The sequence below is a fragment of the Danio rerio genome, chromosome 1 (genome assembly GCF_049306965.1).
Source record: "Danio rerio strain Tuebingen ecotype United States chromosome 1, GRCz12tu, whole genome shotgun sequence".
NCBI lineage: Eukaryota > Metazoa > Chordata > Actinopteri > Cypriniformes > Danionidae > Danio > Danio rerio.
The window spans coordinates 12,553,692-12,580,000 of NC_133176.1; the positions used below are offsets into that span (position 1 = coordinate 12,553,692).

The 26,309-nt window shown below is 35.0% G+C and overlaps 1 protein-coding gene across 17 annotated transcripts in view; it reads right to left on the reverse strand.

The window, feature by feature from the left end:
- Positions 1–26,309, reverse strand: part of sdk1b (sidekick cell adhesion molecule 1b) — a 452,496-nt gene that overhangs the window by 5,483 nt on the left and 420,704 nt on the right. For all 17 annotated transcript variants that reach the window (XM_073949377.1, XM_073949383.1, XM_073949375.1 and 14 more), the window contains 9 exons: positions 22,876–22,932; positions 22,361–22,462; positions 14,623–14,738; positions 11,275–11,461; positions 9,330–9,467; positions 6,755–6,916; positions 3,020–3,145; positions 2,711–2,875; positions 807–944 (listed from right to left, as the gene is read on the reverse strand). In XM_073949377.1, the coding sequence (XP_073805478.1) occupies positions 807–944; positions 2,711–2,875; positions 3,020–3,145; positions 6,755–6,916; positions 9,330–9,467; positions 11,275–11,461; positions 14,623–14,738; positions 22,361–22,462; positions 22,876–22,932 (1,191 nt within the window). The remainder of the gene's footprint in view (positions 1–806; positions 945–2,710; positions 2,876–3,019; positions 3,146–6,754; positions 6,917–9,329; positions 9,468–11,274; positions 11,462–14,622; positions 14,739–22,360; positions 22,463–22,875; positions 22,933–26,309) is intronic.

Sequence of the window (26,309 nt, forward strand, 5' to 3'; positions counted from 1 at the left end):
CTCCATATTCAGTATCCACTTCTGATGTCACGCAAAGAGGCTTCCAGGTCCAAGCGCTCTATTCAACTGTATGGGGAGACTCATGAAATGGTAATTATAAACGTTTACAAAGCGATTTAATACTTTTGAAAATCACGATAGCAATATATATATGTCCATGCCTAATATCCGATGGCCAGAAAGTGATTCATTGTTTAATAAATTGTTAAAATGTTGGTATTTGTGATGCAGCAAGCCCAGAGATTGTTGTGTATACTATGACTTTAAATAAAATTAACTTTAATGTATGATATGAATTAAAAGGAAATCATCAGCAAATCATAAACAAAAAATTTCTCAACTCAAATGAGTGGTGGCTTGGACCCGGAAACAGTATTACATACGTCACCAACACGTCATCACTTAACAAGCGGATTCATTTATTAATCAGGGGTCGCCACAAACTTATCAAGCATATGTTTTACTCAGCGGATGCTCTTACAGCTGCAACCCATCACTGAGAAACACCCATACACACTCATTCACACACATACACATCGGACCATTTAGCCTACCCAATTCATCTACTGCATGTCTTTGGACTTGTGGGGGAAACCGGAGCACCCGGAAGAAACCCACGCGAACACAGGGAGAACGTGCAAACTCCACACAGAAATGCCCACTGACCGAGCTGAGACTCGAATCTGTGACCTTCTTGCTTTGAGACGATCTTGCTACCCACTGCGCCACCGTGACGCCCGGTAAGTAAGTATTAGCATTATTATTTTTTGTTTATAATACTCATAAGAATAATGTGAAAATCCTACCTGTCCCACAGCTCCTGTACTTCTTGTTCTGTCCGAGCAGGAGCAAACCAAACACAACCATCAAAATGAGAATCAGACTGATGAGGGCCATGACGATCAGGAACCACCACTCCTCATAGAAAGGTGTTTCAGACAGAGCTACAACAGACAGCACAATGCAAATAACTGTTATTTTATTGTTCACATTTTATTTATTAGAAGAAGAAAAGGCCTAAAAAATTAAGAGTTGGTACTATTAATTATAAGAGTGTCAGAAACCATGAGATTATAGTATGATTATTAAAATACAAAGACTTTTAAAAAATATTAATATTTATATTACTAAAACAATCTGATGAGCTGCATGCAAAATTGTAACACCTTGCAAAAATTTCCCCATGTTTGTAATTATAAATGCTTTATATTTTAGTGAAAAAAATGCACACACAAAAAATGTATATATATATAAATAAATTGTATAATAATTTATATAATTGTGTAATAAAAATAAGTAATTTATTATTATTATTAATATATAAGTAGTAGTAATATTGGTAACAGTAATGGTGTTAATTTAACAGAATCATTGTATATTTAGTGATTTTTTACTGTATTAGTTTCATTTTTATAATCAAATGAACATGTTTTTTAATTAATAGATGTGCTAAACATATTTTTTTTTTGTCTTGTTGTTGTATTCGTATATTACACAATTAGTGGCGCCCCCAGAACATTTTCTTAGGGGTGGCCAGATGAGGCCACACTAAATCTTAGGGTGGCACACAAAAAAAATAATGAATTCAGTGTAATGTTATATTTTTATTGCTGGTAAATAAAATTATGTGGTTTTAATTCATTTAATTAATTACTCTTAAAATATTGCTATTAATTCCTTGAAATAATTCAGCAAGTACACGTGCAAACCAAATAAAAATCTATATTTAGTTTAAAAACAATTTTCATGTCAGTTATTTTTCACATTTCACTTTTATTGTACAGCATACAGTAGATGCAACATCTAAAATGAATGAATATTAATAAATTGATGAATTAAACAGACAAATAAACAAACTGAACAAAAGGCACTACCCCCCCACACACACTATACAGACTTCAATAATATAATTTATCCATATTCCTTTTTGAATCACAATATTATTCATACAGCTTCTTCTAATAATGTACCTTTTTGCAAAATACACCCACAGAATCATTGAGATTATAAAAGAATTAATAAATTTTTTTTTACTTAAAAAAATATATATATTTCTTAATAAAAAGTGTACAATTTTGTGAACCCAAAGTTGTCTCTTTAAAAAGATTTCTATTTCAATAAATGCTGTTTTTAGAAACATTATGCATCAATTACAAAAAGCACTGTTTTCAGCACTGATCATACGAATAAAAGTTCCTTAAGTATCAAATTGGTGCATTCAAATTATTTTTGAAGGATCTTGTGATGCTAAAGACTTGAAAAAATGTGCATTGCATTTTTAAAATCTGTAAAACAGAACACAATAATTTTAAATAATCAAATATTGCTTAGTTAGTATACAACTGTGAAGCCTTGTTTCTTTTATTACAGAAGAGTGACAGTTCCGCCTTTAGACACAAGATGGCAGTAGAGGCCGCGGATTGAGTTTATAGCGCAGACTCTCACACTGAAACAAAACACCTCTCACATACAACACAATGTAATACTAAAGTCTATACTCTAGCCTTAACTGCAAACATGTGTTAATATAAATATAAATATATGTAAAACTAACTCTGAAATAGCCTGTAATCAACACTATTCAGCATAAGCACCCATATTAGGTTTGAAGTAAACAAAAACAAAGCTGTGGGGCAAATGCACATTCTGTTTATAGGGCTTTCGTACGCATCATTTGTTGAATACACTGCAATCTAATGATGAAGATTACCAGACATCGCAGTTGAAGGTGGACTGGGATCGCCGTAGCCGAAGCGATTGACGGAGATGACGCGGAATTCATAGGCCACACCAGAACGCAGGCGATCCAGACTGATGGTGTATGAGAGACTGCCAGCTGGGAGATGCTTGACAAATGTATCCCATAATCCTTCATCTGGAAAAATGTGGGATTGGGGCGAGTGATTGGTCCCAGCAGAGGCGAGGAACGATGGAAGAGGAGAATATGAAGGTTAATTGTGAAGTAATGTCTTAGAAGTGATAATGAAAAGTCAAGGCTGGATCTGAAGATGATGGGTACCTGATGGACGAGCCTCAATGACATATCCTGTGACAGGCCCCGCCCCTTCTGAGCCTTTCGTCCAATGGAGTGTCAGAGCTGATGCGGACTTCGTGACTGAGGTTTGCAGAGGTGAACCGGGGGAGCCTGGGAAATATCAGACACAGTTTGACATTAGACTGAATTGTGCAATTAAACAAAATAATGCTTTTTCTCTTTTAGTACATTAATAACCAATCACCAGCCAAAACAGCCACATCACCATGATATCACTGTACGTTTGCTTTTTGATATGGTTCTATGGACATTTAACATAGTAAAACCATTTTCTGGAGAATTAAATATATAATTCTATGACAGTTCGGTTTGGTTCTTGAATCTGGCTGATAGCAGTGCGATATTCTGCTAATAATAGCACTAGTCCAGCATCTTCACCCTTCACCCTTGGGTATTACTCCACCCCAGACAACAACAAGCAGAGGACACTCTACAGTTTGACAAATATTGCAGGTGTTGGACAACATAATCTACTTTTGAGGCTTTTTTAGTTGAGAATGTATTTGTTTTGATTGCAATTATGCAGTTTATTTATTAGGATAGTGCCTATTTTAAATATTTATAATTTCTATAATTTCTGAGAAACAATGCGTTGGCAGCCATTAGCCTGTCATTGAGCTGAGCAATAACAGTTGACGTTGTTCATCCACAAGATGGTGACAGAGAGTACAAAATAAGCCCTTACGCCCCATTCACACGGGGCTTCAATGCTTCCCATTCACTTTGACACACTTTCAGACGTTGCAGAATTGCATTGTGGATCCGTCGGCGCCGCTTCAGAGGTGTTGCTGGCTGCAGAAGTTGGGACTAGCTCAACTTTTCAATGGCCGACGGAAGCGTCAGCCAATCAGATCGCTGTATGCAAATACACCAGCTAGACAGTGGCCTATTGTTGACTGAATTTCATTGGCTGACACTTCTATGACGACCACTTCAGCCCCAACTTCAGACACGCCTTCAGTCAAGCGTTGACGCTGAAGCACCGAGTGAATGGGGCTTTAGAGGGAGCAGGGTGTGTCTGCGGACTGCAAGACAGAGGCGTAACAAGAAGGTGCTTTAAAGGCGTAACTTGCAGTACGTTAGAGGCATAACTTGAAGTTATGGAGCCATGTTAAAACTATGTTGTCGGCAAGATGGCGCTGTACATCAATTATTATACTACACCTTTCCTAAACCTAAACCCAACCATCATAGTTATTATTGTCTACACCTACCACAACCCTAAACCCAACCACAGTAATTAACGTCTACAGCTTCCCTAAATCTAAACCCACCCATCACTGTAATTAATGTCTACACCTTCCCTAAACCAAAACCCAACCATCACAGCACTTAACGTCTACTTTTTCCCTAAACCTACACCCAACCATCACAGTTATTAATGTCTACATCTTTCCAAAACCAAAACCCAACCATCAGAGTAATTAACGTCTACACCTTCCCCAAACCTAAATTCAACCATCATAATTATTAACAGCTACACCTACACTACACCTAAACACAACCATCATAGTTGTTAATGTGCAGTCGTGGAGGCTTTTATACTTGACACGCTCGCCGTTAGATTGTTATTTGCAATCACAGGGGGCAATGCTGAGTAGGCTAACTGTCATGACAAAACAGATGAAGTTGTCAGCAGAGTTGCATGAGTTGCTAAATGAATGCATATAACATATCAAATGACTTGGTTGTGGATAAATTTAGAAAAAAAGTCATGAAAACATTTGATGAAAATGTTCTCTGGTAAGTATTTCCAACATCTTGCCAAGAACATCTTGTTGGTTCAATGGGATCTCGATAATCTTGCATTCCGCAGACAGATACACTTGCTTAGAGGTGAAAAACAGCATAACTTCAATCTACAGCTGATCAAATCATTATTAAACAGGTACATGACATTCTAAATCAATCTCTCTCTTTCTCTTATATGTTGTAGTGCTGTATTTATATCATATAACTGTAGTGTATTGAGTGTGAAATGGGACTCAGATATCAGGAATGTATGTATTTTGTGTTGACCACTCTTTATATAACCCTGATTTACTTTTTGCATGGCCATCTGTTTGTTTTAAACGCGTCTCCTGTTTTAGTTTACTGCAGACTAGTTCAGTAAAAAGAATGAAAGAAGAAATGCATGCATGTATTTAGTGTTTTCCTGATCACGAACACAACAGTAATGTGGTAGATTTGCGCTGCTTTGTTTTTTTGGGGGGTTAATTACATGTGATCTCCTGATTGCAACAGAGAAATACTGGGAAATCTCTGTGAGATGTGACTGTATATCGTCACTGGTCACACGCCTCCCTTCAGTGCTGATATACAGCCATATCGCACTGCTACGAGTATATATATATATATATATATATATATATATATATATAGTGCCTTAGTGCCCCCACCAGTGCACCACTGCTACGAGTTTGATATTGTGTTTATACAACAGTTTGATGGCATAATTGTGTATATAAATACAAAATCAAACATGGAGAGTCTCAAAAACCCTTTTGTATAAGGAACTACTTTCTTCCACGTTGGATTCAAATCATAAGCTGACAGGTAAACACCTGAGCAAGCATCTTTTATACTTTAGATCTGTAGTGTCTGCTTTTTGCTGGTTTTATGTGGGCGGAGTAATACACAAACGGTAAAGAGGCTGTACGGGTGCTGATATTACTTAAATATATCACGGCTATCAGCCAACCAGATTCAAGAACCAGACAGAACTGTTGTATAAATATATATATCTATAAAGGGACAAAGCCGAAAAGAAAATGAATGAATGAATGAATGAATGAATGAATGAATGAATGAATGAATGAATGAATGAATGAATAAATGAAATGACATTTTAAAGGTTTAAAGTCGTTGGCTTTTCTGTCTGGCCTTTGTTGTTCGTTCGTTCATTTGTTCGTCCGTCCGTCCGTCCGTCCGTCCCTCTTTCCCTCCCTCCCTCCCTCTCTTCCTTCTTTCCTTCCTTCCTACCTTAATTCATTCATTCATTCATTCAATTCAATATCCCTTCATCAATGTGTTGTAAAACATTAATAGTAGAAAACTAACTGACCATTACTTACAAATTTACTTTTGAACATTTATCTGAAGCATACACTGACTCCAGTGGGTTCACATTTTAGAATGTTAGTGTACCTTGGAGTACCACATTAACATTATAGTATATGAATTAGTCATTCATTGCAATGGGACATATGTGTGTGCACCACAATTTTTGGATGCCAATTACACAAGAGCTCACAGAGAGTCTATTGCTCTTTAATGAATCATCCGCAGAACATTCTGGACTTCAGTTTGCTCTGCTGTCTGTGTGAGACCCACAATCCCACCGCAATGAAGCCCATGTGTCTGGAGGATGTACAATTGCTCAAAGGCTACATAAAATCACATTCCCATTACAGTGCACTAATCAAACCGTGAAGTTCATGCAGCCTTATTTTAATTTCCATCTCCAACCGATTCTAACAATTAAAGCCCATCTTCCTGCTGGCTTCCAGGTTTTTAAAAAGTGTTTTTCAGAAAAGCACTAGTTAAATGCAGTCATTTCATATTCAACAATCAATTTAATCCAAAGAAAGCCTCCGGCATTTGCGTCTGTAACTGCAGGGGGTGTTTCTCTCTAGCGCAATTATTGTGGGATTTATTATGGAAGCATTATTATGCCTTATTATTCATATTTACTCATACCTTCCACTGGTCCTGCGGTGATATTGGCTTCCAGCTCGGGTCCATAACTAATAGTCCTGGCCTGAACCTTAAAGCGATAGACGACACCCCTCATCAGGTCTCGAACCTTCAGCCAGCGTTGCCAGTTCCCCTTGATGTCCACCGTGACTGTCTTACTGACTCCTGTCAAGTAAAGCCTATTCATTAATATTGCATGATACACTGTCTGGCCAAAGTCATATTTTGTTGGACCACCTTTAACAAGCATTCATCATGGCAACCTTATGCAATGTCTCAAATCTTTTTGTGAAAGTCATCAAGAGTTCAAAAGACATTCAAATGTAATACTTGTTGTATTCTGTTAACTAAGTATGACATTTCTTTTAAAATTGAAACAAACATGCTGTCATTTAAAGCATTCACTTGCTTAAAATAACTAAATAGACTTTATTTTGATAAATAGTCCCTATTGCACATTTTGTTGACTAAAAGTTGTATTGCAACTACATGCCAATTAATTCTCATTTTAGTATTACTTTGAGAACTGTCTGTTTAATATTGAGGATCACACTTTATTTTAATGGTCCGTTTGTTGAATTTAAGTTGCATTGCATCTACATACCAACTAATTCTCATTAGATTATAAGTAGACTGTTAGGTTGTGGTTAGGGTTAGGGTTAGTGTAAGTTGACATGTACTTTGTTTCATGTAAAGTTTCTTATAGTCAGTTAAATGTCTGTTGAAGGAGCAGTATCTAGACTAATACTCGAATGGACCATCAAAATAAAGTGTTACCATATTGAGTACTGTATATTTCTCAATTTAAGTACTGTCTGCTTAATATATGTTGCTACTGCTCCTTCAACAGACGTTTAACTGACTATAAGAAACTTTGCAAGTACATGACAACTTACACTAACCCCAACCCTTACCCCAACCAGTCTACTTTTAATCTAATGAGAATTAGTTAACATGTAGATGCAATGTAACTTAAAGTCAACAAAATGCACAGAAGGGACCATCAAAATAAAGTGATAACAAAACTAGTATTCATCTTAGACAACATAGTACCAATGCCTCAACTTCAAAACTTAAGGAATGCAATATTTGGTGGATTATTTTCAATTAATTCAAATTATTATTTTCAATCACAACTAATTAAATAAGTCACTTGTTATTCTTACAAAAATACACAAGCGCACTTTTAAAATTTGTTTTAAGTAAATTGTAACATTTTGCTCTTTATTATATATATATAATAAACCTAATACATATTTTTATTAATATTTTCTATAGCTTTACCTTATTTGTTGTATTTGTCTTTCATAATAAGTCAGTTCACTAGACCTGTCTAAAAAAAAAAAAAAGAAAACCACCCTAGCATTAAATGGGACCTTTTAAAAGACCCCTTAGTTTTTCATTATTTTATTTTTGTGATTAATGCGATAAAAACGTGAGATTTTGTGGTGATAATTCCCAGAAATTCTTTACCATATTAAGAGCCTACTGTGTTAGATGTGCAATCTTCATGACACAAATCATAAAAAATTAAAATAAAGCTTCTCTTTTTAGTCTCTTGTCAAGCAAAGATGTTAATCGGTGGGGATAAAGGTTGTATAACGTTTATTTTTACCCACAATCTTACTTTCTCTTTCTTATTTGACTCCCCGGAGCATGAAACATCATGTACCTTACTCAGGACATGCTTTAGGGCATTAGGGAAGTGTTTTTTCTTGTCAACGGCGGAGAAAGAGTTAAACGAAATCATTTATCGATTTGACGCACATCATAATACCAGCCACACACACACAGCAAAAATAATGTCCTTCAATTCAGTCACGTCCAGCAGCCATCATCCTTGAACCAATCTCCATCATTGTAAGCTGCTTGCTTTTCTGTCTGTTCTATTGCTTTTGTCATTCCACTGTTTTTGCGATTATTTTGCGATTAAACTAAGAATTTTGTAGGACTACAAACAATTAAAACTTTTATGTTGATTTTGCGTCTGTTTAAATATATAAAATAAGTCTCTGATGTCACCTAGAGTGTATATGTGAAGTTTCAGCGCAAAACACCCCACAAATAATGTTTTATAATGCTTTAAAACTGTTCCTTTTAGGCTTTGATCTTAATTGTCATTTTGGTGACGGTCACTTTAAATTTAAATGTGATTGTGCCCTTTTCAAAAGAGGGCGGAGCTACAAATGTCTGTATCAGCATGGTGGCAGATTTAAAAACAAGACTAACGGCCATGGACGAGGTTTTCCCCCCTTCTGATGACGTATAAAAGGAGAAAGAAAAAATAATACAATTAATTACCATTAGAAGCTGGTTATATTCACAGACTGTTGCCACAAAACTGTGTTTAAACCCCTTATAAAAGTGATTATTCCATAATAGCTCCCCATTAAAAGAACAGTTACCAAACACACTGTATAACATGCCAGAAACATCTCAATCACTTCAACAAAGACCCAAACAAAGTATTTGCTTGGAAATCCATTTAGTTTGTACTTAAAACTAAAAATGTAATTGATTATAAAGTGAATAATGATTACATAGAGTGGCAATAGTGGTGCTTTCTGCATTTGCTCACCATGTACAGGAGCGGTGGGCTCATACATCACTCTGTATCCCTCCAACACTCCATTGGGCTGGAGAGGAGCCCCCCACGACACATTCAGAGAGCTTCCTGTCACTTCCGAAAACACCACACGGCTGGGGGATCCAGGAGCTGAAAAAACAGAGAAGAAACAGAGAGACCTTAAAAACAGTCTTATTAAATAAACTGATTTGCTTGAAGAAAATTGGTACAAAAAACAAAAATAGCCTTGCAATCAAAAGTTGAGTGTCTGTAAGAAGTTATTACTTTTATTCAACAGATACAGCAGATTGATAAAAATATGTTATGTGTATGTGTGTAAATGTTTACACACACATGCACACAAACAAACACGCATTTATTTTACAAAAGATTTCTGTTTCAAATTAATGTAATTACTTTTTTAATTTTTTATTAATTAAAGATTCCTGAAACTATGTCATAATACTCATAAAAATATTAAGCTGCACAACTGAAATTATGAACTGAACTGTTCCAATGATATTACGAAAGGGTCCCAAATACACAAACTGGCCACTTTATTAGGTACACCTGTCCAACTGCTCGTTAACACAAATTTCTAATCAGCCAATCATATGGCAGCAACTCAATGCATTTAGGCATGTTTACATGGTCAAGAGGATCTGCTACAGTTCAAACCAAGCATCAGAATGGGGAAGAAAGGTGACTGAAGTGACTTTGAACGTGGCATGATTGCTGGTGCCAGACGGGCTGGTCTGAGTATTTCAGAAACTGTTGATCTACTGGGATATTCACGTACAAAAATCTCCTGGGTTTACAAAAATTGGTCCGAAAAAAGAGAAAATATCCAGTAAGCAGCAGTTCTGTAGGCGCAAATGCCATGTTAATGTCAGGGGTCAGAGGACAATGGCCAGACTGGTTCAAGCTGATAGAAAGGCAACAGTAACTCAAATAACCACTCGTTACAACTGACATCTAAAGAAATGCATTCTCTGAATGCACAACAGGTCCAACCTTGAGGTGGATGGGCTACAGCAACAGAAGACCACACCGGGTGCCACTCCTGTCTGCTAAGAACAGGAAACTGAGGCTACAATTTGCACAGGATCACCAAAATTGGACAATAGAAGATTGGAAAAATGTTGCCTGGTCTGATGAAGCTTGATATCTGCTGTGGCATTCGGATGGTAGGGTCAGAATCTGTATGGTATGGATCAAAAACTATAAAATTAATAATAATAATAATAATAATATAATAATCATTTTTTCAGTACCTTGTTGAAACTATGCCACGAAGGATTAAGGCAGTTCTAAAGGCAAAAGGAAGTCCAACCAGGCACTAGTAAGTATACCTAATAAAGTGGCCGGTTAGTGTATTTTTAGCAGTTATTTTGCAAGATACTGGAGTTCAGTTTAAATTGTAATTTAAGGGCGAAACTAGGCAAGTCATTGGACAACATTTGTAAATTAAGTCGCCAATCGAAAAAAAGGGGCTAAAAAAAAACTAAATTAAAAATGCTTTTGTTCCAGCTAAACTAAAAAAACAAGACTTCTCCAGAAGACAAAAATACCATAGGAAATACTATTAAAATGTCCTTGTTCTGTTAAAATTCACTTGTAAAATATTTGAAAAAAATAAAAAATAAATAAAACTGACAGGAGCTCTAATAATTGTGACTTCATCTGTATATATCTTAACTCAACACAAGCTAACTGAGGAGTATTGAATTGGAGTACTGTATGCTGCTCATTTGTATAACAGCAAAGTTGAATCCAACTTTACCAAATCTTGTTTAAAGGCTCTAACTGAGCCAACAGCAACAATCTCCACATGTAGTTTCTGAATGGAAACAGTAATGCCAGAAGACTGACGCGCTCTGAATGTTTTGGACGTCTTGGTTGCTTGTTTGGCACGCAGGCGTCCGGATGAGCATAACAGGATCTCAGCGGGACTCACCAGCCTGCAGGGTTCGTCCTTTACGGGCGGTGCTGAGTGGCCCGTCTCCTGCCGCGTTAAACGCAGAGAGCTGCACCAGGTAGCTAGTGTAGGATGTCAGGTTCTTCAGGTGCACGCATGTTTCTGGAACAAACAGAACCAGCTCTTTTTCCGTCTCATTCTGCCGGTCCTTTTCCCAGTAATGGATCTGCAGGAAGAAGTGAATGACCAGTTCATAAACAAAAGGAACAAATGGTTTAAAAAAGATTTAAGACCCAATATTTCAGTAGACTAAAGGACTTTTTAAGGCCTAAAATTTAGCTTTTGAGATTTAAAACATTTTAAGACTTTTTAAGACCCAGCGGACACCCTGATTATACACATGCCAGTTTATATTCTTATAATAAAGACATGTATATCTCAACATATAACATATGTGGTCTATTTTCTTATAATAAAGATGTGTTTATCATCAAATGTGGTCTATTTTCTTATAATAAAGATGTTTTTATCAGACATGTGCTATATTTTGGATCCTTGACAGCTGCGTTTTTCATTCATTGAGCAACTAAATACATGCTTAATCTCCTTTTGCATACTATCATAAAAAGGAAAGCCATATGGATATAAAATAACACTAGGGTGACTAAATGATGACAAAATGATCACTTTTGGATAAACTAATTCTTTAAATACACAAACACTCGCACCGAAACGTGATTTAAATAAAATATGAATATCTGCGAGTTGATACTTTGTGTGTTTGTGGACAGAACAGAAGGATTCATAACCAGTTCCTGTAGAAATGTCTGCGAGAGACAGATGTACAGATGGCATAAATAGGAAAACAACGGTGAAAGCTAATGCGGTGAAATCAACAGATGACAGCGAGATAAGAGAAGACAGACTGCTGATGAGAGACAGTTTATTTATGCCTGTAAACAGATGGACTGCCTGACTGCTTTTGGAAATACTTTTCTGAAAAGTCTGGCCTTACAAGCCACTAAACAATTGTGCATTCCATGTTCATGCATTGGAGTAATCGACCCACGGTGGCGAATGCGACACACACACTATGTGCATGTGAATTAGGGGTGATTTCCAGGGGTGTAAATAAGCATTTGACAATTAGAAACATTCAATAAACAATTATGGTTGATTATACACAATGATGGGCGTCACGGTGCATCCGCTGCGTAAAACATATGCTGGATGAGTTGGCGCAGCCTGATCTCACGAGAAAACGTAAGTATTTTACGTTTTGCCAGTTTAGTGGCTAATTCGTACGAATTCGTACAATTTCAGTCGTACGAAATGATACGATTTTAAAAAGGAGGCGTGGCACCTAACCCCACCCCTAACCCCAACCGTCATTGGGGGATAAGCAAATCGTACTAAATTGTACGAATTAGATCGTACGAATTAATATGAATTAGCCACTAAATGAAAAAGTTACGAATTGCCGTTCGATTGTGTTGGTTGGCGGGTAATTCCGCTGTGGCGACCCCAGATTAATAAAGGGATTAAGCTGACAAGAAAATGAATATATATACACAATGATTTATTCAAGCTCACACAGGATGCATGTTTGATTTTAGTGAGACATTTAACTTTAATTCCATTACATTTAATTCCACAATATAGTATATTATTATATATTATTATAATCATATAATAATAAATAAACATTTAACGCATATAAAAAATTATTAACTGAAATTAAAAAAATCCTCTGTGTCTCATGCATAGTACAGAATGCCTTCAGCTTGCCAAATACCGCTTGCAGAAACGCGTAGGTTTCTAGAGATTTAGCCATGTGAATAAAGGCTTTTTAATTTTTTCACTTTATTCGAGTGCCTTGGACTGATTCTTGTTGCTGTTTTGATGAATCCCTTACCCAAAGAGCACCGACCATACATCTGAGCTTACCCCAGAGCGCTTTTTGTTTGTTTTTTCTGGAACATAAATCTTTAATTGCAAGCAGTATGAGTTTCAACAAGGATGCAAAAGAGATTGTAACTGTCCTCAGCAAGACCATAGTAAAAGGGGTAGCACACTATATGCGCCGCGGCACGCAGCGCCATGCAACATAGGTTTCTATCATGGTACGCACACCGATGCCACAAGTGTGCTGCGCATAGAGTGTGCGAACCCCTTAAGGATGGAGTCTGCTTTCGCTTTGTGGATCAGTGGTTGCAGGAAAAAGAACATTACGCTGGATGCCAACATTATCTGCACAAAAGCAAAAAAGGTTTATGAACCTTTTGTTGACAGCAATGAATCCCTGACAACAGCTTTTGATCTTTGGTTTCATTCTAAAACACTGGACTTATTTTTCAACGATAGTTTGAACTTTGAAAGTGTTTATACAAGAGAGAAAAGTGTGGAAATGGTAATGCCTGTCTGAGAAATGTGTATAAAGTTTTACAGCCTTAAAACATCTATAATAATTGTAAAAAATAAAGCTGTCAATACTTCATGGATATTTCACTTAAAATGATAAATGAGGGACCACAGTATATATATTTTTTTGTAAAAACTGATGAAATACAAATTTATACCTTACATGTGCAAATCTGATTTAAAAATAAATGTGTTTATAATATATATATATATATATATATATATATATATATATATATATATATATATATATATATATATATATATATATATATATATATATATATATATGTTTTATTTTGGCAAGAATAAAAGCAGTTTTTAATTTTTTAAAAAACGTTAGTAGGTCAAAATTATTAGCTCCTTTAATCTATATTTTAATATATTTAACTGTAAATTAATATGTAATTGCAATAAATGTATTTATTATTTGTTTAATTATAATGTTACATTTAAATTGATTCAATTAATATTTTCATATTTTACATTTTATTATTTTTCTATAATTGAATTATATTCAATAATATAATTAAATATTTAAACAACTGAAGTATATGGGTGTTACCAATCAAATAAAAACATTACTAATAGTTTAATGATTACTGTATTTCCCCACTTGAATAATTACACAATGAATTGTAATTGTTGTGCTTTAAGTTTAAACAATTTGTAATTTAAATATGCAAACAAATATGCAAAAATCCTGCAAACAGACAGAAAAAAATTGTTTTGAAAAAAATAAAATAAAATGCTATATTTCATTATATATATATATATATATATATATATATATATATATATATATATATATATATATATATATATATATATATATATATATACACAGGCAGAACATTTAGTTTAGTGGTAAAAATTAAATGTATTTGGGATGTTTTTTTTTTTTACATTAGACTGAAAATAAATGTTCATAAGGATAATAATTTGTCTAAAATCTATTCTCCTCACCTTGTATCCCTGAATATTTCCATTTTGCGTCTCCACAGGTGGAGGCTGCCACTCCACATCCAGCTGATTGGAGGACACTGACTTCACCTGAATGTTCTGAGGAGCCACTGACGGAGCTGTGAACACAAACACACATAACACCAGAATTTTAAAGCAAGTCAAACATGCCTGTGTCAACAGGGGATAGAATAAGTCATAACAAAACCATCACAGTGGGAAAACCATTTATTTTATAGACTATCTGCCTCATATAAAGGCCAAATGCCAGATGACATTTCTCTATGCCATAATGAACAGGGACTAAACTGAAAGGAAACTTTAGTGATTTATTGGCGCACTGAGATGCACCAAATGTAATGTCTCTGTAAAAAGACCAGCTGTCGAACTTCAGCTTTATATTCAAGAAAAAAACATGTCTTTGGCACAATATATATTTTTCTACTGAAATAAATATGTAATTGCAGTAAATGTAACTATTATTTGTTTTTTTGCAATGGTTAATTTAAATTAATTAATATCTTATAGATTATTATAGATTTAATAAAAAATAATTAAACAATAATTCAATTAGTATTATTACAGAATTAATTGAATTAAAATATAAATATCATTCATTCATTTTCTTTTTGGCTTAGTCCCTTTATTAATCAGGGGTTGCCACAGCAATGTTTTACACAGCGGATGCTTTTCCACTGGCATCCTAATACTAAGATACACTTATACACTCTTTCATTCACACAAATACACTATGGCCAATTTAGCTTGTTCAATTCCCCAATAGATCATGTTCACACAGAACATCACACAGAAACGCCAACTGAGCCAAGGTTCGAACCAGCGACCCAGCGACCTTAATATTGTAATATATTATTATAATATATTATGCTTTTTAATAGAATTTTAATGTATATAAGGACAATTTTATTTTGTTTACAAAAAAAACAAAACACACATTTTTGGCACTATGCATTGTCCTGCCTTTTAATATGTATTTACAATTTGTTTAATTATTTATTCCTGTTTGATTATTTATATTAAAAAAAAATTTATTATAATATTTAAATGAATTATTAAAAAATTATATTTTTATATTTTAAATTTATAATTTTTCTATAATTGAATTAACTGCTTAAATTAATTTCTTTAAAAATTAATACTGTAAAATATATACATATTAATATATACAAAACATTGTAATAAATATATAAATTCTATTATGAAAATATTATTATTAATAATACACTATACATATGTTACAGATATATATAAGAGTTCAGATGCAAAAACGTTTTTACGATGTTGAAAACTCACCTAAAATTAGCATTTGTTTTAGCCTCCTATGTTTACGTGTAGTTATTTCACTTGAAATGTTATTCATTATTCGTCAGTATGAATGTAAAATTACTGAGCCTACAGACAGGAGTCTGAGAAAAATGCTAGTTTTAGAAGAAAATATCAAATGGCTTTAAGAGGTTTTTGCATCGAAACTCTTCATATATATTTTTTCCAGTACTGGGTTGCAGCTGAAAGGGTATCCGTTGTGTAAAATATGTGCTGTATAAGTTGGCTGTTCATTCTGCTGTGGAGACCCCTGATGAATAAAGGGACTAAGCAAAGGGGGAAAAAAGTATGTATAAGATACATTTTTCTATGGATTTCCATTTTACTACAAGCTACATCACTTCACAATCACTCCCGTCACTCAAACACAGCTATATATTTCACAGATGTGTTGTTCAGTTGGACTTGTGTGACTTTCAGCTGTACGTGTGAAACTCTTATTTCAGCTCATTCTACACTTCTGTAATGAGAGATGTATAATTAAGATGGCCTTGTTGTCTTTGCGTGTTAAAGTCATGCCAGAGGGACGATGTATTTAATGATGTGCCGTCATTGTTCAGAGAGGTCAGATGTGCACACTAATCTGATTTGTGCACACGGCTCATTTTTTAAATTAGCTTAGGTAATGGGCTTTCATAATGCTCTACATATCAGATGAATTTACAGTCAAATTAACTTTGACACACATTCACACACACAAACACAGCCTATAGACTGAAAGAAGGTCATATCATGCACCCTGTTTGATATATAGAGTATTCGCAAAAGCTCTTGAACATGGTGAATATATAATAACAGTGATTACACACAGTGTGAGGTGTGACATTATGGCTGCCTTTATTTAAAGTGAGATACGGACTTAAACACAGATTTTCATATCTGTCAATTTTGAAATTAGACATTTTCTTCAGTCGATATAAAAGAAAACTTTTAAAATGCCAATTTAAGTGTTTTGTTTATAGCACTTTAGAAATATCTGTTTATAAATGTTGATTAAAGAGCCTCTTTTATATATATATTTTTAATTACCTTTGATTTAGGGTGCAACACAGCTCTAAGTGAATAGAATCATCCAGCAGATGTTTAAGTCTGAAAGTTGTTTAAAAATATTAATAAAACAGTTTACTCAGAGTCATTTAAATGATTCGTAGTTCGTCAAGATCTTTTGCCTGTTCATTTCGACGTCGATATGAAACAATACCAAATATCAAGTGCAGGATCCGGTAAAACATGAACGAGCCTTTCCCTTTAGACACTAGCAGAGTGCGGGTGTGTGTGGGACTGATCATGACTGAAAAAGAGTGAACATTAATAAGTGAATGTCCTGGTGAATAATGGAATAATCTACCCTGCAACAGGATTTGTCGGCCATTTGTTAAAGGAAGGATCAGAAAATATTGACTTTGTTTACAGTATACAGTACACAGTTCGTGGATCAGTTTCTTCCTCCATTTCACAAGTGTAAGTTTGATTAAAATGGTTGCCTCCTTGTTTTCTTTAGCTTGCAAACTGTATTTAATTGTGCTTTGTTGCTTATAATCGTTCCACGTGGCTTATACTGTATCTGGTTAACTCTTTATATTTTCATTTCATGTCTAAAACCACGTTGAAAATGTGGCACGTGCCGCTTTCTTTACCAATTTAAATGTGTTTGTGAGCTTGTGATCCTCTGACATTTGTCGTTGCTATGGCCACTATCAGCTGTTTCTACACACGTGCGGCGGTCAAGTTTCAAAATAATTCAGCTTTGTGTGGATTAATACTGAATGTGTGTCGTTGTTTTTACTTATGGTTAAGAGTAGAGTAATAATGTAATGTAATGTAATGTAATGTAATGTGTATTTATATAGCGCATTTATTGTGTATGGCCATACACCCAAAGCGCTTTACAATCATGAGGGGGGTCTCTCCACACCACCACCAGTGTGCAGCATCCACTTGGATGATGCGACAGCTGCCACAGGACAACGGCGCCAGTGCGCTCACCACACACCAGCTATTGGTGGAGTGGAGAGACATGCAGTGATCGAGCCAATTCGGTGGAAGGGGATGATTGGGAGGCCATGATCGTAAGGGCCGATAGAGGGACTTTGGCCAGGACACCGGGGTTACACCCCTGCTCTTTCACGAGAAGTGCCATGGGATTTTTAATGACCACAGAGAGTCAGGACCTCAGTTTAACGTCTCATCCGAAAGACGGCGCCCACTGACAGTATAGTGTCCCCTTCACTTTTACTGGGGCATTAGGACTCACACAGACCACAGGTTGAGCGCCCCCTGCTGGCCTCACTAACACCACTTCCAACAGCAACCTAGTGTTCCCTAGTGGTCTCCCATCCAGGTACTGACCAGGCTCAGCCCTGCTTAGCTTCAGTGAGTAACCGGTCTTGGGCTGCAGGGTGATATGGCTGTGGCTAATATGCTGGTGTTTAACTGCATTGCTTTAATGCACTCCTGCATTGGGCTCACACATATACATACTGAACTCTGGCTACTTCAACAGTGTTGATAAGTCATGGTGGGTGTTTCTCTCAGTCTTGCACTGAACGCTGTTGAGCAATTGCAACAGACTGGGTCATCAGACTAATCAGCGCAGATTAGCATCGTGCTAAGGAGGGGTTTGGGAACAAATGAATCGCTGAACAAATCATATGGGAGTCGTTGTGATAATCAGGCAAAAATAAATGTATATTATAAAAGACAATGAAGGTATTTATTAACCTTGCTTGCATATCAGGCTGTTGTTGGAGACCCCCAAAATCCAAATTATGACCTTTTAAAATGCATAATAGGGGCTCTTTAACAAAATAATGAAATAAAATAAAATAGTTTTAGGTGTTTTGTCTACTAAGATTTTTTTTTACAGACAGATGTGTTCATGTTTACTTGCATGGTTATATAAAACATTTTATTCAACAAAAATCTTGAGTACAAAAATTTTTCTGGCTGTATTTTGTGAATTATGGAGGGATAAAAAGAGATTCTCAAAATCCTCTTTGTAAGAACCTTTAAATCTAATATGTCAGTAAATATATAAATATATATATATATAATATATATATATATATAAATAAATAAATAAAATAATAGTTATAATAATATATGACTGATTGATGATTAAAGGTAAAAAATAAATAATATGAAACAATAAATAAATAAATAAATAAATAAATAAATAAATAAATAAATAAATAAATAAATAAATAAATATGCAAGATTTCTGTACTACATATTCAAGCATTACATTTTAGAGAACTTGCAATACAAAAAAAAAATGCAATTCTTAATGTAATCAATTTTTGAATAAATTAATTGTATTAATTTCCATATATTCTATTCATATTCTTTTATATATGTATACTTTTAAAGCAACCAAAAGTTAATGTTACAAATGTATGTGCTTCTTGATATAATCACTTGCTCAATTGAAGTTTTCACTCAGTTGAATGGTGGGAATGTGCCAGTTGCAGGATATATTAGATTATATGATCAACAGGATTTTACCAATTAAACTGTTTAGACCAATGATTAGACACTGCTCTTTTACAACCTGTTCGTATGCCTGTATAAAACTGGTCTCAAAGGACTGCCCTTTGAGCAACCAGAATGGGTTTACTCAATTTCTTTAAAAGGGTGGTCCAGAGTGTATTTTTAAGGCTTGGTTGTGTTTATGAGATAACAATCAAGGTATTTTTTCATAAATCTTACTTTGATTATATACTGCTACATGTATATGTGTTCCTTTTGTATTGTTCCCTTGCTGCAAGAACATAAGTCTTTAAAAATGAATCTTCCTGAGTCTTGGAATAATTTTTGATCCTGACAGCAACTTTGAAAATATAGTGATGACTATTAGTTCATGTTTTTTACTCTATTCACCTGCTGTGTCTTGCCTATGAAATAACTTGTTGCTTTTATAGAAATACCCCACCAGACAACACATCGCTGGCAAAATTGATTTCCGCTGGATAGTTGAAACTGGTCTACAGCACATTATCAATAGGTCATGCAAATGGATCTGCTTAGCGTTGTCTAATAGGCTGTGCAGATAATTGGTCCACAAAGTGGGATTCATGTCCCCCTTTTCTTTTCCACAGAGCTAATATCAGATCAAACAGGCTGTGTGACTTTGAGGAAGGACTGTGTATAATATTCATCTCACTCTTATCACTAATGTGCAAATGTACTCCTCGTTACCAATTCCTGAACGCTAAGTGCTCAGCCACAAACAACCTTCAAACAGAGCTTCACATGCACATATATATACACACAATGTGTGATCTAAGAAAAGCAACATGTGAAAAAAAGTTTCTTTGGGTTGACCGTGGACAAATAGACAGAGATGATAGATAGAAAGACAGACAGATTTATATGATAGAAAGACAAACAGATAAACAGACAGATTTGATAGATAGACAGACAGTTACAATGACAGACAGACAGATAGACAGACAGACAGATAGATAGATATGCATACACAGATAGATAGATAGATAGATAGATGATAGATAGATAGATAGATAGATAGATAGATAGATAGATAGATAGATAGATAGATAGATAGATAGATAGATAGATAGATAGATAGATAGATAGATAGATAGATAGATAGATAGACGGACAAAATGATAGACAGATAGATGAATAGACAGACAAAACGACAGACAGATAGACAGACAAACAGGCAGTCCGAGAGACAGACAGACAGACAGATATATATATATATATATATATATATATATATATATATATATATATATATATATATATATATATATATATATATATATATATATATATATATATATATATATATATATATATATATAAGATAGATAGACAAACAGATAGACAGACAGATTTTACAATGACAGACACACAGAGATAAAATGACAAACAGACAGAGTGGCAGAGAGAGACAGATAAACAGACAGACGGATAGATAGAGGCATATGCATAGACAGATAGATAGACAGAAAAAAACGACAGACAGATAAATAGACAGACAGACAGACAGACAAAATGACAGACAGACAAAATGACAGACAGATAGATGAATAGACAGACAAACTGACAGACAGACAGACAGACAGACAGACAGACAGACAGACAGACAGACAGACAGACAGACAGACAAAATGACTGACAGATAGACGGACAGACAGACAGGTGAACAGATAAAATGAGACAGACAAAATCACAAATAGACAAATAGAGAGACAGAGACAGATAAAATGACTGACAGACAGACACATAAAATGACAGACAAAACCACAGAAAGACAGACAGATAAAAAGACAGACAAACAGACAGAGAGACACATAGACAGAAAGATAAACAGATAAACAGACAGACGCATAGACAAAATTACATACAAACAGACGTACATATAAAGTGAAAGACAAACAGATGGATAGATAAAATGACAGCCAGATATCGGACATACAGACAGACCGACAGACAGACAGACGGACGGACGGACGGACGGACGGACGGACGGACAGACAGACAGACAGGTGGATAGATAAAATGACAGACAGACAGACAGACAAACAGAGACAGATAAAATAAAAGACAGAGACAGATAAAAAGTACAGACAGACAAACAAAATCACAAAAGACAGAAAGACATGCAGAAAGACAAACAGACAAATAAAATAACAGACAAATAGATAAAATGACATGCAGATAGACAGACATACAGATAATATAAAATACAGATAGACACACAGACAAATAAAATGACAGACAGATAGACACATAGACAGACAGACAGACAGACATACAGACAGATAGACAGACAGACAGACAGACAGAAAGACAGACAGACAGCAAATAAAATGACAGACAGACAGACAGGCAGACAAATAGACAGACAAATAGACAAAATAACAAACAGAAAGAGAGACAGACAGGTGGACAGATAAAATGACAGAAAGATGAAATTACAGACGAAATCACAGAAAGACAGACAGAAAAGACAGACAAAACAGACAGGACAGACAAAATAACAAACAAACAGACAGACAGACAGACAGACAGACAGACAGACAGACAGACAGACAGACAGACAGACAGAAAGACAGCAAATAAAATGACAGACAGACAGGCAGACAAATAAACAGACAAATAGACAAAATGACAAACAGAAAGAGAGACAGACAGGTGGACAGATAAAATTACATAAAGATGAAATTACAGACGAAATCACAGAAAGACAGACAGAAAAGACAGACAAAACAGACAGGACAGACAAAATAACAAACAGACAGACAGACAGACAAACAAAATGGCAGACTGTGAGAGTTTGGGTTTATTGTGCACTTTTTTTGTGAGTTTGTTGCTGAGTTTAACAGCTGAGTTTTGTGAGTGATCTTAATTAGACATAAAACGATACCTGCTTCTCCCACAAACACCTCTACAGGTGCACTTGAAGGACTCTCTCCAACAACATTAAATGCTGTCATGACAATCGCGTATCTTCTGTACTTGCTGAGCTCTGAAAAACACAGTTTAAAGAATAAAACATCTAAGATGGAAGGTGCAGTCAAAGAGTGTTTAAATACCAGTTTAGCGAAACAGAGAAAAAAGACCCCACTAAAACAAGGAGAAATAAAAAGAAAGAAAGCTAAGCGAAAGGGAGGAAGATATGAGATGAAGGGAGTGGAAATGAGGTGGAGAACAAAATAGATGTACATTTTTTTCCCTTCCTCACAGCAGATCATGACAGGACCAGAGGCTAAACAACAAAGCGTAAAGACTAGAGGAAGTGTTTGTTATAGAGGTAGAGGAGATCAGAGGAGTGAACACAGAGTTTGAAAGCCTTCGGGCTTGAATGTGACTGTTAACACTTCAAAGATTACAACTATTGAAACAACTCAGCAATTAAAATAGTATCAAAAAAATACTTACGCGTTAATTCAAATTCCGTTAATGAAGGGCTGCTCACTGTCTTGAATGTGCTCTTAGCTGTTTGAGTAGTGAAATAAACCCAGAGAGAGAGAGAGAGGGGGAAGAGAAAAGAGAGAAATTACACATGGGACACTGCTTAATATGCATTTGAGAAGAGAAGACAAAACATCTGAAACAGAGAGAGGCACTACAGATGAAACCTATATCACACAAAATATAACAGTATCATTATTATTATATTATTAACATTAGCATTATAAAGACAACAACAACAACAACAACAATCACTGGATAAAATAATAATAGCCAAACAGATTGATGAAGTGACAGTTAAGCAACGATAACCAATTTAATAGATGAATAGAATGACAGATAGAACAGACAGAACTTGATAAAATAACATATTACAAAAGACAGAAGTCATATAGATAGACAGACAGACAGACAGACAGACAGACAGGTAAATAGATAGAATGACAAAAGCAAGATGGATGAAAATAGATAGATAAGCAAATGGATGGATGGATGGATGGATGGATGGATGGATGGATGGATGGATGGATGGATGGATGGATGGATGGATAGATAGATAGATAGATAGATAGATAGATAGATAGATAGATAGATAGATAGATAGATAGATAGATAGATAGATAGATAGATAGATAGATAGATAGATAGATAGATAGATAGATAGATAGATAGATAGATAGATAGATAGATAGATAGATAGATAGATAGATAGATAGATAGATAGATAGATAGATAGATAGATAGATAGATAGATAGATAGATAGATAGATAGATAGATACGCTGCTCCGGGTACATTACATTGCACGTTTCAGATTAAAAAAATCCACTAGAGGGCACTGTCTACACTTTTGCAAATTTAAAATACTACACATTTTGATAGTATGCATTTTGTCCTATCATTAGTTTGAAAAGGAACAAAAGTTGTTGGCATCATAAGGTTTCAATGCTGAGGATGTTTTCTACTGCCTCAATTGGACCATTTTTTCAGATTTTTATGTGCCCTGACAAAATTTTCCCTGGCCCCACCAAAAAGAGAAGTTAATAGTTATTTCTTAGCCACATATGTTAAATAATGTGTCAAAAGCCAAACATAGATACACTTTTTATTCCGCATAACTTTTCTTTAAACAACTGCAAACAAAAATAGCAGTACAGAAATGTGCATGTATTTTATATATTTAATTATTTAACAACATGTGGATCACTTAGCTGACTTTGCCTATTCATTTGTAATTATTGGTACTTTTGTTAAATGTCAAACTAAAAATGCCGCTGGTTGGATGCTAGGTGGAGTCATGGGCTCTTTTTTTTCAATGATGGAAAAAAAATATGGAACAATTTTAATTTCAAACTTCGAATTTGACTTAATTTTTAATGACTACACATTATGTAAGGCTAGTATTGCATTGTTTCTTATACTGTGGCAAGTCTGTATGTAAATGGTCTAGGCTCTCTTATTACATTTAAACAGCTGACAAAGTTGATGCCAGAAAGTTGACATATATATCCTAAAAAAATGAATGAAGCTGTTTTATTGACACTGATACAGACACTGACACCACTCGAATGACAGGAAGGGCTGTTGGTTCTTAATGATGTGATATGCTGTGTTGATGCGTTTGTCAATGCACTTATAATTCTCTTCGTTCATTCAGTACGTTTCACAATCAAGTTCAGTGGAGCAGATAAAGGGTTCTGTTGCTGTTGACTTTTATTATGAGCCTCGAGGTTTTGTTTACGGTAATAGGGTAACGTAACGTAGTTATTACCAGGTTGCGAAGAAAACAATGTGCTCACAACATTCAATCAGATAAAGAAATATGGTGTTTTGTCCTTCATCGCGATAAATTACCGCACAGGTGATATTTTTCTGCCAATTTGACGTTAATGACAAAACTAAATTGCAGCAAGTTTTAATATGAAAAAAATTGTTTCATGTGAGGTGTAGTAAGTGTGTCCAGACAAGGTCTGACACACTTTAGCAGCCAAAACACAACCAGGTTTGTTAAATAAAATGATAATACACATAAATTAAATAATTATTGAATAATTATGATAAAAAAATCAAAGAGTAGCCTATGTTAAACTGTTTAGTTTCAGTTTAAAATAATATGAAAATATACATTCTCAAACATTAATATAGGCTCTAGAGAATTAAATAGACAATTACTTTACCCTGTGGTCTGCGGGTTATGAGATGACCTGCGCATCACTAACACACACCAGACGTGCACATTCACATTTCTATTTAAACAAAACTATTCAGATGCTGCTCTGTGGTGTGGCAGAAATATGAACAGCGTCCTGGCTCATAGCTGGGCATCGCAAACAGCCACCTACTTGCACCGCCGGTGTACATACCCTGATAGAAATCTAGGCTATGTTTACAGTTCTAAAATGCATGGCTGTTCATATTTCTGCCGTGCCACAGAGCGCCATCTAATATCCGCTGTGAGACCCCCTTTAAGACTGTTTTTGCATCCAATTAACAAACAGTTGCAGCCAAATTAAACTTCTACGATATTTAACAATCCTGTCTACTGTCCCGAGCCTCTCGCAAGCTGGCCCTAGGCCATCCATCGGGCAGTATTTATTGTCGAGCCCTGATCATATTGCCCCATAGCGTTCATTTTTTCCTAGGAACTGCAGTCAACAAAACACAATGAACGTGAGCTAGAACAGTGTTTCTCAACTGGTGGGTCGCGACACAAAAGTGGGTCGCGAAGTGTGTGGTAAAAAACAACAACAAAAGTTTAATTTTTAACTTATTTTGACTTTTATTTTGAAATGCGTGCACGACAACTGTACCGTTTGACATATGAAATTTAATTTAATTATAGCAACAAATATGTTAAAGCGCAAGTATAACCCCAAATATGTAAAGTATGGATTTGCTTATATTGACGGCAAAAAAGACGTAAAGCCTCAGTGTGTCATAAGAAGTGAGGTGCTCTCACAAGAGAGCATGAAACCTTCTAAATTAAAACGACATTTAGAAACCAGACAACATGTTTTATAAACTGTTTAGTTCATGGTAACTGAACCTTTCCTAACCCTAACCACTGTGTACAGTATTTGTCGTTTTTACTTTGTAATGTTTCTATAATTTGATACATTTTGTTAAACGACAGCAATAAAATATTGTTTATTTTTAAGTCTTGGTGATGTTCTTATGATTTATCTGTCACTACTTGTGTATGGTAACAAACAAAAATAAAAATTGTACCATGTAAACCATGTAAAAATGACCATGTAAAATGTGGGTCCCATGGCCAAACCAGTTGAGAACCCCTAAGCTAGAACATACAGATGGACAAATAAAATGGCAATTGATAAACACAAACAGAACAACAGACATCCAAATTGCAAGACGGAATTTTGAGACAATCTTGTCTCATGT